The 16,860-nt window shown below is 40.6% G+C and overlaps 1 protein-coding gene across 5 annotated transcripts in view; it reads right to left on the bottom strand.

Moving 5' to 3' along the window:
* Positions 1–16,860, bottom strand: part of LOC135699159 (protein phosphatase PP2A 55 kDa regulatory subunit) — a 171,449-nt gene that overhangs the window by 87,394 nt on the left and 67,195 nt on the right. For 3 of the 5 annotated variants that reach the window (XM_065219388.1, XM_065219387.1, XM_065219389.1), the window contains exon 2: positions 11,373–12,141. The exons of 1 other annotated variant lie outside the window; for it this stretch is intronic. In XM_065219388.1, coding sequence (XP_065075460.1) covers positions 11,373–11,379 — 7 coding nt within the window. In that variant the 5' untranslated portion in view covers positions 11,380–12,141. Of the gene's footprint in view, positions 1–11,372; positions 12,329–16,860 lie in introns of those variants that run through there. One more of the 5 variants, XM_065219386.1, reaches the window with a different exon arrangement.

Below are 16,860 nucleotides of genomic sequence, written 5' to 3'. Positions count from 1 at the left end.
AAAATTTGAAATATTGCTGAGTGATAAAGTTTTAAAAACAATAAGGCGGGAATCTGAAGAAAATTATGCAGCAAATAAAGAAAGACATTCATTTGGTAAAAAATCACTCTGTTTTAATGGTTTATTCTGAAATTCTGGTGTGAAAATTTATTCCTATGGTGTATTTTTCCCGGTTCTCTCATCGAATTCCCTGATTTTTCCGGTTACTTTTCAAATTCCCGGATATTTCCCGGTTCACTGGCCACCCTGAATACCCTTCGGATTCGTCTTAGAATTCTGATAAGAACCTCAGAATCATCTTGGAACTCTGTTCAGAGTTCACCTGAAAAGTTCCATAAATTTCTCCTCTCAGAATTCTCCTGAAATTATCCCCAGAATTGTTCTAGAATTCTGGTTTGAACTTCCTTGAAACTGCAGCGTGGCCAGTGAATTTCCATGTTGGAATTCCAGTTTTTCTCGTTTAGGAGGAAGCTCTGAACACCCATAGTGCCATCATGCAGAACCTCAAATCCAATATCTTGAATGAACTGAAAACCGAGATTAGAACAAATTTTGCCACTTTGATCAATTCGGCTTCGTTCACGCCGAGGTCGACAAGACGAAATGGCACTGAAACACATTCAAAGAAACCCCGTCGGCTGATGATACAAACCGGAACAAACAGGCACCGCTTCCTCAAGGCACTGGCAGCACTCTAGCCATAGAAATTATCCCGGCAGCTCCACCAAAGTTCTGGATGTATCTTTCACGGATTGCACTCTGGCAAAGAAGCGCCTTGGAACAGACGACATTCAAGTGGCTCGGATAGTAGCTAAGGGAAAAGACGTAAACACTCTTTCCTTTCAATGCGGGTTTGAAAACTAAAGCATCGATCTGGCTGAAAAGAGTTGTCTACCGGGAGTTCTCGGATGACAAATCTGGCAGAAATTGTTGACGACCGAAGCTTCCTGGAACTGCCGGCGCCGGTGGTGAGTGGTAAGCGTGACTGCTTTCTCACACCCCAATGGGCCTGGATTCAATCCCAGCCGAGGTCGGTGGGATTTTTCTGAGGCATAGAAATCTCTGATCACGTCTTCCTTCGGAAGGGAAGTAAAGCCGTTGGTCCCGGCCCATGTGTGTTGAATGGGTGCGATATCCTACGCAGGTGTGGAAGCTGCCTTCCTGCACATTCGATTACCATCAATGGATGGCAATCGATGTCCGTCGGTGATTGGCACTAGATTGCGGAACAGAGACCGACGTTAAAGGAATGAAGAAGAAGAAGAAGTCTCCTGGAACCGATCGGTCGAAGTCGCTGGAATCAGAAATCGATGCGATGTAATAACTATCTCCCCGAGACGCACATTTGCCGGTAGCATTAAGGAAGCCCCTGATCCTTCCATCACAGTCGAGCGCACCCTGTCAACGACATATCAGCTTATTGCGTGCTCTCAACTTAGTGTTCTAGATGCACTTCCACAGTTATTAATTGAGAGCTTTCGATGTCTGTACCATTTTTGCATTGGTATAATTGCGTGGCAAGTCCAATCATACTTCTATGCCCAGGGAAGTCGAGACATTTTCCAACTCGAAAAATTCCTAGACCGGACCGGGAATCGAACCCAGCCACCTCCAGCATGGTCTTGCTTTGTAGCTGTGCCTTTACTGACTGAGCTAAGGGAGGCCCCATCTGTAGATAAGTATGCTGTTTTTTGAGCTTTTCGCACCCTGAATTGTGTATTGCTTCCAGCCGATTATCATCAATTGTACCATCTGTTTCGCTCAACCAAACATCGGGACGCCGCTAAGAAACCATTATTATGGAAGCCCCTAATCCGCTCATCACAGTCGACCAGCAGCCGTCCGGGCCCTGTGGAGTTTGAAGAGGGGGTCTTCCGAAACCGAACTCCAGGGAATCGATTACCCTTACAACGCTACAGTTCTTCCAACCGGATACCGGGACGCACACTTGCCGCAAGAATTTTGGAAGCCCCTAATCCCCCACCGTCTCGATCCTGTGTATGGGTTTGGAGAGAGGATCTTCCGAATTCACAACGAAGGCAAGCACAATCCATCGACGAATTCGTCCCTGCCGGAAAATATTTCAGTTTTCAGTTCTGCTGGCCCTTTCAGCTGCTTCTTGACAGTGTTTTACGGTGTAAGTTGGTTCCACTGGTGAATTCCGACAGTTAAGAGCAAAAAGTGGTCTGCATTTTACTGCCAGTGCAGTCGGTCTACAGTTATTGCGTGTACATAAGATCTAACTTCGATCGTAGTGTTTACTCTAATCATGCATCTTGTGTTCAACAATTGTGCGATATCGCTGAAACTACGGACACTGTCATCGCATTGGGTGAGTGTAACCTGTCTAGGCTCGTGTAGGAATGAACTCCTACATCTAGGGGTTCAAACTGTTGACGTTTTTTACTACACTCGCTTCGTTGTCGTGCGCGGCAGTCTGTTTGTATTCGTACTCTCATGCTCTGCCGTCGTCTCTTTTACACAATACAAAAACGATAGAACAACATTCGAGCAAAAAGAAAATTATCAAATAACTATCATATGACATGTGTGATTTCGTTCTAATTCCTCAATTTGGTGTGAATTAAACCAATTTTAGTACCAGGACATCGTTGCCTGTTATTTTCAGAATTCGCACAAGCACAACATCTGCAGATCTTATTATGAGAAAAACTAAGATTCATACATTCGTGACGGTCTTCGGCGACAGTGTCATATGACATTTTAGTTTGGTACTGTAGTATGATAGCTTGTTTTGCAAGTGTCGAAAGTTAAGGCAGCCTTTTATCACAGAAAATGTGTCGACTACGGTGACCGCTTAGGCCGACAACATAGTAGAAGCGATTCGAAGCGATTCGATTCGTTGGCAATAAGCGGAGCGCTTGCGTGAAAGCACCCTCTATGAGCGTTCTATGGGAATCGCCCAAACCAGCCATAGTGAAAGCGATGCGAAGAGGTGTAAAGCGTTCAGCAAAGCGACAGAGCTGTTCGTGTTGTGTTTTGACGCCTTCGAACGCAAGTGGACTGATTCTAGTGAGGAAAAATGGACACCGAAATTTGAACAAATATTTTGCACTGCGCGCGCGACTGTAATGTTTTCAAAAACGCTTTCACTATGTCATAGGTTGCTTCGCTTGCCGCTGCATTTCGCTTTGCCAATTGCTATCGCATCGAATCGCTTCGAATCGCTTCTACTATGTTGTCGGCCTTACAAGACTGCGTACATCCCAACCAACGCTTCCTCTGAACAAGAAATCGCTTTGACACAGTCCGTCCTTCCGTACGGATTACAGCAGTACGTAATGTGAATGAGAGTTTTCTTGATCTGGCTTTCGTTAGTGATGCTAGCAGAATCGAAATTTTCGAATCACCCTGTTGAATTGTAAGACTTGTAAGACGCTCATCACAAACCTTTTTTTATCCAATTACAATCATTCTGCTGACGTCATTGCACAAGACCGATATTACAGCGGTTTCAACTCCTGCCATGAGCTCTCAATTCACGCTCGTTTGACATCGAGGGACTGGGCGACGTTTCTGCTTGAATCAACATCACATTGTGACTGTTTCTCGGTTTTGTGGTGCAATTTCGATATCATCCACGGGTACACTCCTGTCTGACGACATAGTCCCCGCGTTCGCTACAATCAACCATGAAAGACTCCTGAACTGTAACCTCCAGGTTGCGTAAAGTTAAAAAAACGTTTCTTCAAACTACGGACTGAGGATAACAAATGTTTACTTCAATACATGGAGGAGCACTACACTAGCAGGCTGAACACTGTTATCCACGAATATATATTGTGCAAAGAAGCGCCAAACAGAATCCTTCGTCCTTCAGGACGTATGTGAAGAAGCTTAAACTTAATGGTGGTATACCACATGACGTATCCGAAAGAGAAGCTCATGAGGATTCCGCTGAAGATGTTGCTGCAGCTCTCGCTTCACCTGTGTCGATTATCTTTAAACGTTCGTTGATAAGTGCTGTTTTTTTCCCAAAGTGTGGAAAGTCACATCCATCACACATGACCGGAAACATCCACAATGTTGAAAATTATCGCGGAATCTCAATCCTTAGTTGCCTCCCAAAAGCTCTGGAGAAGTTGGTATATGATGCTGTGTACCATGCGGTTCAGTATAATAATTTCGGCTTCGTTAGAAAACGTTCTACAACGACCAACCTAATGGTGTTCGTCAACTCGCTGATCAATTCTATTGAAAAACGACGACAAGTTGATGCGATCTACGTGGACTTCAGTAAGGCGTTTGATAGGATTCCGCATGCACTGTCAGTCGACAAAATGAGATGTAACGGGTGGCAACTAAAATTTTAGAATTTCTTTCTCAAGCTGTCAAAAAAAGACAAACATACTTGAAGAAGATCTGATTTATTGAAATTAAAGATACATTGTCCATTGTTGAAAAAAAATTAGTGAACATTTGAAAACGGTCCGTAATCGGATGTTCGGCGAAGCTTCCGTTTGATGTCGGAACAGGAGCGTTGTACGGCCTTCATGTCAACTTTGCGAATGTATCTCTTGATTCTACCAATCAACTGTTTGCAATTCGTGGCTCTCCAGTTATTTTTGTACACCAAGGAGCTCAAAACCCCGAAGAAATCTTCGATTAGGCGACACTGAGGCAGATTTGTCGGGTTGTGGTTTTTGGGTACAAATGGGATCGAATGGGTATTCAAGAACGATTGTGTTTTTTTGGCGTAATGCGATGACGCTTTATCCGGCCAAAACATGTATTGTCCATCAGCATGATGTTTTTGTAGAAACGGGATCAAAATTTTCTTCAAACATTCGTTCTGGTACACATATTGATTGATTACCAAACCAGAGGGCTTGAATCATGGCACGAGAAAGAGAACGAAGTCCTTTTGCGTCTATAATTTTGGCTGGTCTTCCACTACCTTGCTTGCGAGCAGTTGTTGGGGATCTTAAGATATGGTAAACAGTCGAAGCCGCAACATTTTCGCTTTTAAAATGTTGTACCGTATACTTTTTGCCGAGATTTCTGTGCAGTTCGTAGAACTGTACAACGCGCTCGCGAAATACTTCTTGTTCCGACGGCATTTTGAGCAAAACTGAGCAAGCATAAACAAAACAGAAAATACTAGCAGAAAGAGGAGAGAGAGAGCTAACACATACACACTCTTATTTCTCTCTGAGCTCATTTGTTGTTGAGCATAGAGGCCTCGAAAAAATTCCAAAATTTTAGTTGCCACCCGTTATGGGATTGCCTAACTGGGCAACGGAGTGGCTACAATCTTATTTAACTGAATACTCAACCTACGTCAGCCTTAATGGTACTTCATCGCCTAGTTTCGAGATACCCTTGGGCGTTCGTCAAGGTAGCCACTTAGGGGCCTTTGGTTTTCATCATGTTCGTGATCGGCCTGTGCACTCGAGAATGGTCTTTCAAACTTATGTTCGCCGATGACTTGAAGATGAAATTAAGTCCAGACTTGACTGCTGAATACCATGGAGGTCAATGTCGCTAAATGTTGTTCTATATCTTTCAACCATTTACGCGAACCTTTGCAGTATTATGTGATTGGCCACAGCAGCTTGCTTCGATCAAAGATTTAGGTGTTATAATTGAATCTGAAGTGCGATTCAATAGGCATGTCCTCATGGTAACTGCAAAAGTAATTTTAGGATTTTTAGAATCAGTTTTTTGGAATATGTAGTTGTTGTTTGAGCACCCTGTTCCGTGTTCTACCCAGGAGCAATGTGGGTAAATTACCGTCTTACGAAGAACGGTGCAAACGGATAGACCTGGCTTCGTTGGCAGTCAGAAGGAAGCTATCGGGCAACATATTATTGTTCTCAGAATTTTGAGAACATTCCAGAAGAGGCCATATCATCTTTCCTAAATCATATTGGTCCTGGAGCAGGTTTGGGACGCCCTGGTGGAAGTGGCCAATGTTTCACTACAACTGAAACCTATCGTGCAACATATCACTGTTTTCAGAATTTTGTGAGCAATCCAGAAGAGACGATATCGTCTTTCCTCTTTGTGGACTGGCCAGGGCTTCCGGAACCTGTTTGGAGCAGGCTTGCTGAAACTCCTCAAACTCACTGGAGATTTTAAAACACTCTTGTTCTGCGAGTTTAGCTAGCCCTCACCTCGAGTGAGTGGCGGCAGGAATATGGAAGAAGTAAACAAAAACTCCTCGAGAGAGGGAGAGTGAAATTCAGGGAGAGGATGAGTGAGAGTGAGAGTAAGAGCGTGTGATATAAAACATGAACAATGGCAGCAAACCTCACTCTCATTTTATCCTTCTTCGATCACAAGCTCTGAAGCTCAGTGGAATGATTTGGCAGTAGGCATTCTACTCCTCAGAAAAATGCTACGCTCGGCTCATTTCAAACTCGCGAGTGAATCTCCATCAAGCCTGGTTTGGAGAGGATAATTTGGCCAATATGATATGGCATCTTCTGGATTGTCCATATATGTAAATCTAAGAACAATGCTATGTCACTCGTTTATGTTACCAAGAGCAATTAAGCACCCCATGACTTTCGGAAACTTTTGATGATCAATACGATCCAAAAAAAGACGATTGGCCTCTTTTTGATTGTTTCAAATTTAGAAAACAATGACATGTTCCTGTTGCTATGACAAATTGACCTCTCGCCCAGGGCTGCCAGAACCTGATCCACGGCCAAAAGATGAGCAATGTTATCCATAAAGATCCTCTTCTGGTTAGTTCACAAGATTCTGAGAACAATGATATGTCACTGAATAGGCTTCTGATGTAGTTGAAAATTGACCACTTACCCCAGGGCTTTCGGAACCTGGAACTCATCTGGATTGTCCCAGTGGCGTCGCCTTAACATCAATCTACCTGTGCACCAACTCTCAAAACATAAACAATTACCAAAATATTGCTTGCAATGGATAAATATCGAGTTAACTAGAAGATTAAGTGTATTTTTCAACCGATTCGAGTATGAATTTGCATTAAATCTGTTTTTGAAAGTTGGTGCACAGGTAAAAAGAGAAGTTACGCGACGCCACTGATTGTCCATAATATTCTGAAAACAACCATACGTCAGACGAGAGATTTCTGCAGTAGTTGCCACTTGCTCCAGGGTTTCCACAATCTGTTCCTGAACCGCAAGGTGGCCAGCCAATGTGATTCAGAAAAAAAAATCAGGGCTTCCAGATCTTGATCTGGCTCACCAGTTTGTCAATATGATCCAAATTATATGGTTGTTTTCTGCATTGTCTACAAAATTCTGAGAACAATGTATATGTTGCTCGATAAGTTTCTGATGTAATGCAAAATTTACCTCTTCCCCTACTGCTTCGGAACCTGTTCCGGGACCACCAGATGTGATCTTTAAAAAAAATGGCCGCTTCTGGGTTGCTCACCTGTTGCTTGATAGGTTTCCATTGTAGTGCAAACAACTGGCCACTTCTCCCACGGCTTTCAGAACCTATTCCGGGGCCAACAGACGACCAATTTAATCTATTAAAGATGATATGACCTCTTCTGCATTTCTCACAAAAGTCTTAAAACAATGAAATGTCACACGATAGGTTTGTAATGTTAAGACAAATTTTGCTCTTCCCCAAGGGTTTTCAAAACCAGAAGGGTAATATGATCCATAAAAGTTTAAGACACTGAGGAAATCTGCACATTGTAGACGAAATACGCGTATCTGTCAAGGATAAGCAAATACGGTAACCGAAATTACTAATCCTTCTCTCTCTCTCTCTCTTTATAAAGGTATTCAACCAAGACGCCCACATTCATCAGGATCCATAAAAGTTGATATGGCCACTTCTGGATTGTCCAGGAAATGCTGAGATCAATTATGTGTCACTCAATAGGTTTCTGATGTAGTACAAAATTGTTCGCTTCCCCTAAGGCTTCCGGAACCTGTTCTGAGATCAACAGATGAGTAATGGGATCCAGACATGATGATAGGATTTCTGGATTTCTGAATTCTGATTCTGCGAATAATGTTATGGTACTCGATAGTGAAAAGTTATCACTTTTCCAAGGGTTTCCAGAACCAATTCTAGGCCACAAGATGGCCAATGTGATCCAGAAAAGATGATTAGGTTAGAATGTATTAATTTCAGCTAAAGGCTGGTTTGCCTTCGATCCAACAAGGATGATATGGCATCTTCTGGATTGTGCACAAAATTCTGAGAACAATGATGTGTTGCTCGATAGGTTTCTGATGTAATACATAATTGACCACTTCCATCAGGGCTTCCGGAACCTGTTCTGGAGCCATCAGATGACCAATCTGATCCAGAAAAGATTAAAGGGTCTCTCCTGGATTGCTCACAAAATTCTGAGAACAATGATATGGCACTCGATAGGTTTCTGTTACAGTGAAACATTGACCCCAGGGATTCCGAAACTTGTTCTGAGGCCACCAAATGGTCAATGTGATTCAGAAAAGATGATATGGCCGTTTCTGAATTGCCCATAAAATTCTGAAAACAGTTCGATAGTAATAATTAACCACTTCCATTAGGGCTTTCGGAGCCTGCTTTGGATGGCCATTGTTACCCAGCAAAAGATGATATGGCCTCTTCAGAATTGCTCACCAAATTCTGAGAACAGTGAAAACTCACACGATAGCTTTCTGTAGTAGTGAAAAATTGGCCACTTCCCCCAGGACTTCCGGAGAGCCTGTTCCAGGGCCACCATATGACCAATGTATCGCAGTACGATGTCATGATCATAAATGATAAGTTTTTGACGACATCTCACACAGTTATGGCACAAATTTCATCAACATAGCTGCAGTTACTAAGAAAAATAACAAATGGCACACTCATATCCGACCTCCACAAAAAGAAGGAGGGTCATAAGGAGGTGTGTGCTATGCGATCGTTTTGCCCAACTCTTCCCCTTGATGGCACATGCAAATTAGTTACGTAGTCGTCGAGAACGAGCTATTATAGAGTAAATCAAAATCCGTATCGGTCGGTTAAGGGATAACGGGATCAAATTCAAATTGTCGAAGTTATTTGTGGGAAATTTATCGTTAGTAGCAAAACTATAGAAAGCATTTAAGAGTAGAAAATCACGTCAACTAAATAGGTCACTTGATTTGTGCAAAACCGAGCCCCATAAATCTTCATGATGTTTTGATTAATTATAAACGTTCTGCAGTCATCCCACAATTCTGGGTCAGCAAATAATAGATATCAATCTGTTCAGCATATTATACAACTGGAAGTGATCCTAACTTCATCTATACTCGATATTCAGGGCGGACCATGGACTTAGGGAGCTATTGATTTACAGAACATCAGAAAAAAGATGAAAATTATTGAATTCCATACCCAAACCCAATAATTCAGTGGTCTACTTAGCTCTGATTTGGATATGAAATTGGATTGAGATGAATTTCAATGGACTCTAGGGAGGATGACAAACTAAGTTCTGAATTGAATTCCTATTTTATGCTAAGAATAATTCCAAGGGAGCTGTGAGGAGAACTTCAAGGAAAATCTGTTGAGAATTTTATGGTGGTCTTGAGGTTGAGAATTATGAGAGAATTCTTATGAGCATTCTAAGAGAATAAACATAATTTAAGGGTAGAATTGGTGCTCAGCACGGAAAACAAGATCGGCGGAAAACAAATCAAGGAAAAAAGGGAACAGATTCAAGGGAATTCCAAAAAATAAAAATAAACACTTAGAAAATTTTCAAGAAACGGAGTTACTGAGGAGAATATCCAGACTTTCGAAGGATTTCTGAAAAGAAATTCGAAGAATTTCTGAGGGGAGTTTTGACTTTGAGGATTCCGTGGAAACTCTTAGGAGGATTTCCCTTTGAAATTCCAAGGTATTACGAGAAGAGTAATGTAAATTACAGCTCATGTAAATTACATCCGGATCGGAGTATGGACGAAAAATTAATTTGCAATACGCTCAGGACTTATTTTACACAGGGGATATGTACCGCGTAAAAAAACCTACCAAGCTTTTGATTTTTCACATGCTAACATACCGGTTTTTCCGGATCAGTGGCATCCCCGTGCTTCATTTAGAGAGCTACAAATATTGATGTAGCCCTATCGAATATGCTACATTACCCCAACGCCATCACCCCGAATGTGAAAACCAACGAGCAGCAATCAAAAGAAGGCAAAATCTCTTTCGGGGAAGAGGCCATTCAGTGTAACGGCATTTAGAGGATAATGTAGCACAACCGACCCTATTAGCTCAGGAGAATGGAACCCACGACGTTTTGCTCGGTAAGCAAAAACGATCGCCACAAAGCTATCAAGCTCCTTAATTGGAATTCATGTGAGCAGCTATTGAAAAACGTGGCCTCAGAAAATGTATCGACTTCCCTGAGCAGAGAATATGATTGTACTTGCCACACAAATACATTAATGCAAAAATGGTACAGGCATCGAATGCTCTCAATCAATAACTGTGGAAGTGCATCTTGAACACTAAATTGAGAGCACGCAATAAGCTAAAATGCGATAAACAATAAGCTTGAAATGCAAAGAAGAAATTATTGAAAATCTATTTACTTTAAACAAAAATTTATTTTAATGGATTCGATCTATTATGGCTGTACGTTAGACTGGGTCTAGTTTTTTTAGGCGGATTACAATCCCCTGTTCCCCACGGCGCTTTCAGTGTGCATTGTGATTCCCAACAACTGTGCCAAGTTTGAACAAATTTGGTTGCAATTTGAATTTGCAGAATTAAAAAAAAATCAACCCGAAAGACGCACCGGGAATCGAACCCGCCGCCTCTGGCTTGATTTATTTCTGACCAAGTGTTCTGAGTGTACCTAACTGCCGTATAACAGGTCAGTGAGCTTGCACTTGGGGTGCCCAGCTAAATTCTGCTAACGAAATAGTAAAAACTTTTTGCGCAGAAGTCACAGAAAGAATCACGTCAAAGAGAATTATCATACAGTTTTTAAAATCAGTGTTGTGAAACAGGATTCGGAAGGTTCCAACGACAAGTAAGTCGCCTACAACATTTGGATCCCGTCGCTGTAATACCACGACATTTTTCTTGTTTAAAATGTTTGATGTACATCGCTTTCAATGCGTCGAAATAACCTTCGTTATTTTCATTGAACAGCTCCTCAATCGTACTTCTTAGCTGTATGAAAAAAAAATATCCTCGATAATATAGCGGTCAGTATCCCTCAAATCATGAAACCATCACGCATCTAGAACGTTCCGAATGCAATAAACAACCATTACAGCATTGCCCTTGGCTCTTGTCAGCTTGTGTCACATCTGTCAAGCATGTTACACCCTACCCCGAACGTCACCAGCAGTAGTTGAGGTACTGCATCGAGAAAAAATAAAACAGTTGAAGCAGAAAGCATAACATTTTCACTGATTACTCACCGGCCATGTCAAATCGCGTCGCAACCACCACCGGAGTATTCCTTCATACAATAACAAAAACAACAACAGCGGCTCTGCCGACGATCTCGGTGGCGACGACAGTCAATGTGTGTTGTTCTATTCCTTTTATTCCGCAGTCGGAAGACGAAAACCGTACGGACTCAATCTACAATAGTCGACGACCGGGTGATGACGATGCCGCCGAGGACGATTCTCGCTCATGAAAATCGGCAAAAATTTCAAAACTCACTTTTCTTCACTTTTCTTTTTGCACCGCAAAACTCCTTCTTCTTCGCACCAGTGTTGTAATGTTGTTTGATTTTAGGGGCTGCTTCCTGCCTCCTTACGGCTTTCAAAACTCAGCACAGCTCTTGCTCTCTTTCTCTCTCGTCTTCCGTCGAGATTGGGTTGTTTTCAGCCTTTTCAGCACTGTGTGCCCGTTTGCTTGTTATCTTTCTTGCAGCACCAACACTTGTGCCTCTTTTGTCACCACTACAACTTTCTGAATTGGCACACCTCTCACTCACACCACCAAACTATTTATTGGCAAACACTGGTCGGTTGGGGGGGTCGGGAGAAGGCCGCGCGCACGTATCGCGACTCCTTTTTCCTTTTTCTCGCGTGTTGTTTGCTTCCTTCGAAACTCCACTCCACTTACGCACTCCGCAATTCCGAAACGTGTTTCACTTTTCCTTTCTCCGAAAAACAGCTTTTCCCACACCGACTTCTTTCACTGCCAAGCTACAAACCCTTCTGCGACTTGCATCCGCTAGAAATACACCGAAAGGAAAAACCGAAACGTTACTTTTGTTGCGATTATTACTGCAAGCAAAATTTTTTGACAACCAGCGCTGGCTTGTGCCTTGTGTCTCCGACGTCGTCGCTGTTGCTACACACTCATCGACTCATCGCTTGTGCTGACTGACGGCTGCAATGACTGCTTCTGCTGTCGTTGCCACTCATACGCACACACCTGTGCAAGGTCGCGGATTTCACACACAACCAAAGCAGAAAAGTGCGAGAGAATGATTGCTCGGTACGCTACCACACCACCACTACTATTGTCAGCACACGGAGTACTACACAACTGACTGCATCTAGTACTACTGAGTACTATCGAAGCTCAAGAGTGGTTAGTAGGTGATGATAGACCTACTTGCTCTCTCGTACGGTGGGCCATGAAGTTACTGAATGGTGCTTGTGCTTTTCCTCGAACGGAGCGACGGTTCTCTTCTGTGTGTGCTGCCTACAACTCGCGATTTACGAAACGCAAAAAGTGTACCAGAATCGAGTGAAGGGTGTAAAAGAATTGCAGTGCAGTGCTGCCAGTTTGACAATTTTTTTTTTAGGTTTAACTAAATTATTAATTTGAGTTGTGAGGAGAACTTCAAAGCAGAATTGCTAGTTTATTCTGAGAAGAATTGTATGAAGACCGTGAGAAGAATTACAGGTGATTTTTAATTAACATTCCGAAAGCTGAGCTGATTGAAAGAGAATTACAAACAGAATTTGAAGAGAAAATAATGTCAATGGAATACTGTCGAAGATTAAACAGAGAACTTCAAAGGAATTTCGAATTCTGAGGTAAACAAATTAAAAGAAAATAAATCTAAAGGGTTGTTTCAAGGAAACTCAGTAGAGAATTCCAACGAATTATGAAAAAAAAAATCCAATGGATTTCTGAGGAGAACTCCGAACAAATTCTGAGAAGGGATTTGACTAGAGTTCAAAGAAATTTTAAAAGAAATCGAGCTATCTGGACAGTTTCAAAGGTTTCTAAAAAATATTCCAAGAATATTTCTACGAGAGTTTCAAGGGAATTACGAGGAGAGTTTTCTGGTAGGGTTAAGACCGAGGTTAAGACAAATGGCATGATAATTCTTAGCAGAAATCCTAGGTGTTTCTGGGATTAATACCATGGGAAAACAGAAAATAAAGTATTATTTTAGTTAGTATTTAGTTTGCACATTTTTCTTCCTAATGTCCGACACCATGACGTCAAAATTGGAACAGATACGAAGAATAAGTTACAAATATCACTGAGTAATTAAATCTAAAAAACAGATGAATAACAGATGAAGAAGTTAAAAACTCGCTCTGTTTCACTAGTTGATTCTGAAACTCCAAGTCCGGTTCTCCTGTTTAATTCCCGAATTTTAATCAAATTCTGATGAAATCCCAAAGGGAATATCGATAAGAATTCCCATGCAATCGAATTATGCTGCCAGTTCAAAAAAGCAGAATTTAAAGCTCATGCTGAAGAAAGTGACAAGGAAGCACTTCAGGGCGAATTCCGAGAAAATTTACAAGGGAATCGAGTCCTCTGAAAAGCTCCAAGGAAATTCCAAGCAATTCCAAGCTGAGTTTCAATCAACAGAATTCCGTGAATTGCTAGTTGAGCTCAATGAGAATCCTAAGGACATTTTGAGAACAATTCAAAGGGAGGAAAATTCTAAGGAAATGGAAAGATATATTGAGTATGCTAAAGATAATAGCTAGCGAATTTACATGTGATTCTTTTCAGGATTGTTCTGATTTAAATTCAAAGTTAATCCTGAGGTGAACTCAAAGATAATTCTGTGGAAATATCCCAACAACGTTTTAAAGAGCATTATGGAAAGAAGTTTAGGTGCGAGAACTATTGAGAATACGAAGATGATTGTTGAGTAAATTTCAAAAGTCTCCTAGAGGAAATTTCTAAAGTGGTATGCAAAGAATTTCAAAGTGCTGTAAATTTCCAGTATGTGTATACAAAATTCTGGAATTTGGTCTGCTGGTGAATAGAATATTGGTATTTGTATTGGATGAAGTTTGAGTACTTATAGTCTGTAGTTATAGTAAAGCAGATTTACTCTTGTTATAGTAAAGCAATTCTTCTTTGACTAGCTTTTTTTAAATTGTCTACGAACATCTCTTCTTTCTTCATCTTCTTTGCATTTCAAACTTAATGATTATCACATTTTACCTTTTTGCGTGCTCTCAACTTAGTGTTCTAGATGCACTTCCACACTTATTTATTGAGAGCTTTCGATGCCTGTACCATTTTTGCATTAGTATAATTGTGTGGCAAGAACAATCATACTTTGCCCAGGGAAGTCGAGAAATTTTCCAACCCGGAAAACTCCTATATCGGATCGGGAATCAAACCAAGCCACCAGCTTTGCAGCTGCGCATTTACCGAGTGAGCTAAGGAGGGCCACATTTCTAAACGAATTCTTCAAAAGATCCTATCTGCTTTGATCGATTCTCTTCGTCAACTTTTTCGTCACCCAGTTTGATAAAAGAAGTTCTTACCTAGCGCTCAAAACGTCAAATACAACAAGGAATGTTTTTGCAGCCTTCCTTAGCCACCCTTAGCTCAGTCGGTTAAGGCGCAACTACAAAGCAAGACCATGCTGGAGGTGGCTGAGTTCGATTCCCGGTCCTGTCTGGGAATGTTTCGGGTTGGAAAATATCTCGACTTCTCTGGGCATAGAGTTATGATTGTACTTGCCACACAATTATACTAATGCAAAAATGGTACAGGCATCGAAAGCTCTCAATTAATAACTGTGGAAGTGCATCTAGAACAATAAGTTGAGAGCACGCAATAAGCTAATATGCGATAAACAATAAGCTAAGAACTATTGACGAAAGAGAAAGTCGATCAAATCAGATAAGACCTTCTGAATAATTCGTCTAGATTTGTAATACACGGACTGCAATTTGGTTCAAAGATTGCATAACAAAATTAATAAGATTATGGGGCTAGGCCAGTTATTCACATTCTTGAACTTTTATTTTAAAAATCTCAAATTTAACAAACCTAAAGCATTGCTCTTTGAGTGGGATAAAATTTTAAGATTTTGACACTACGAAGAATTGGCGTTGGAGAATTATGAACAGAATGCCAAATTAGTTTTGAGGGCAGTTTTAGAGGAAATCTAGGGATAATGCTAAACTCTGGCTGGGGAGAATAACAATGGAATTTAACTAGAAATTTTAGGTAACCTTGAGAAGTGTCTAATGAAAACTGTAAAGAGATGTAAAGGTGAGTTTTAAGGTAATTCTAAAGAGACTATTATGGGGATTATGATTATAATTCCAGGGCACCCTAAAGCTAATTTGAAGGATTTACAGAGAGCATTCTAAGCGAATTAACCCTACGGCAAACTTGGCTACATGACTACAGTCCTGAAACAACGCCAAATGTCAGCTACGGCTGAAAATCTCTTTAATGATGATAAATAAATCAAATAGAAATTTTGAGGAGATTCAAGGAAATCCGGAGAACTTTAAGATTTAGGCTTAATTGCTTTTGTAAACAAACATGTCAATCGCTGATTTCTCGCGAATAAAAGAACAATCTCATGAACAAGCTATACCAAATGATAGAGGAACCATTCATCTACCTGTTTGTGTTAGTTTTTTAGATTGAGCTTTAATTCGCGAAAAATCGTCAAATGAAGTGTTTTTTTACAAAAGAAATTACGCCCTAATCTCGAAATTCTTCGGAAATATCGAAAATTCCATAGAAATCTAATTCTTCAATAGTTCAACAAATTCTTTGCAGAGTTTCATGCTCGTTTGAAGATGGTAGCACGTAAATTCCTAAGAGAGTTTATAATTAATTTTGATACAATTTCAAGGGAGGGGAGGAAGAAATTTTGAACTTTTTTTTTCAAAGAAACTAGTGTTACAAGAGAACTTTCCAAGAAGATACTACAAAGAGTTTCAAGAGAATTCCAAGATTAGTTCAAGAGATCCTCTTAAGGACATTTTGAGAAGAATTCTGAGATGAAATCCAAGGAAATTATAGGAGAATACATTTCTAAATCTCGTGAGAATTAATATAATTTCGAGACTGCTATGGAGAAAACTACCAGGGAATACCGGAAGACTTTTTGGAATGATTTAAAGCAAATTCAAGATTCAGAATCAACAGAAAATCTTAAAATTCTGAGACTTCGATTGCGAACAAATTTCAAAATCCTGCTGTTAGAAAACTGTTTAAGTTTATGGAGCAAAACATTTTTGAAAAGTGTAAGAGTAAGGTATGTGAGCAAAATCAGTTTTCAAAAATTATCAAAAAATTTGTTTTGTTAGATCTTTTAATTTTTGGCATCCTGTAATATGAAGTAAAAAAAAATCCGAGCTTGAAGATCAGTGGCATCGCGTAATCTTACTTTCTACCTGTTCAACAACTTTGAAAATGTTATTTAGGGTCATGTTTACATTCAAATTAGTTTCAAAAGGCACAGGGTCTTCTAGTTTCACTGATTTTTATCCATTGGAACCAATATTGTTCTGTTTGTTTAGCGTTGTTGAACAGGCAGAATGAGGTTAGAGCTACACCACTGGTGATGTATTCATGATTTTGAGAATTAAAGATATCGAACTTAAAATGCTTAAACATACGCACAACAAAATTAAGTTCACGATTATTTGCCGGTTATTTTTGATTCCCGATTCAGTGGGGTGCTTCATTTTGAAAAAAAAAGATATAAAT

The sequence above is a fragment of the Ochlerotatus camptorhynchus genome, unplaced genomic scaffold, assembly GCF_037179485.1.
Source record: "Ochlerotatus camptorhynchus isolate MF236.1 unplaced genomic scaffold, CSIRO-AGI_Acam_v1.1 ptg000103l, whole genome shotgun sequence".
Lineage (NCBI taxonomy): Eukaryota > Metazoa > Arthropoda > Insecta > Diptera > Culicidae > Ochlerotatus > Ochlerotatus camptorhynchus.
This window is presented reverse-complemented; position numbering and strand designations above follow the sequence as displayed.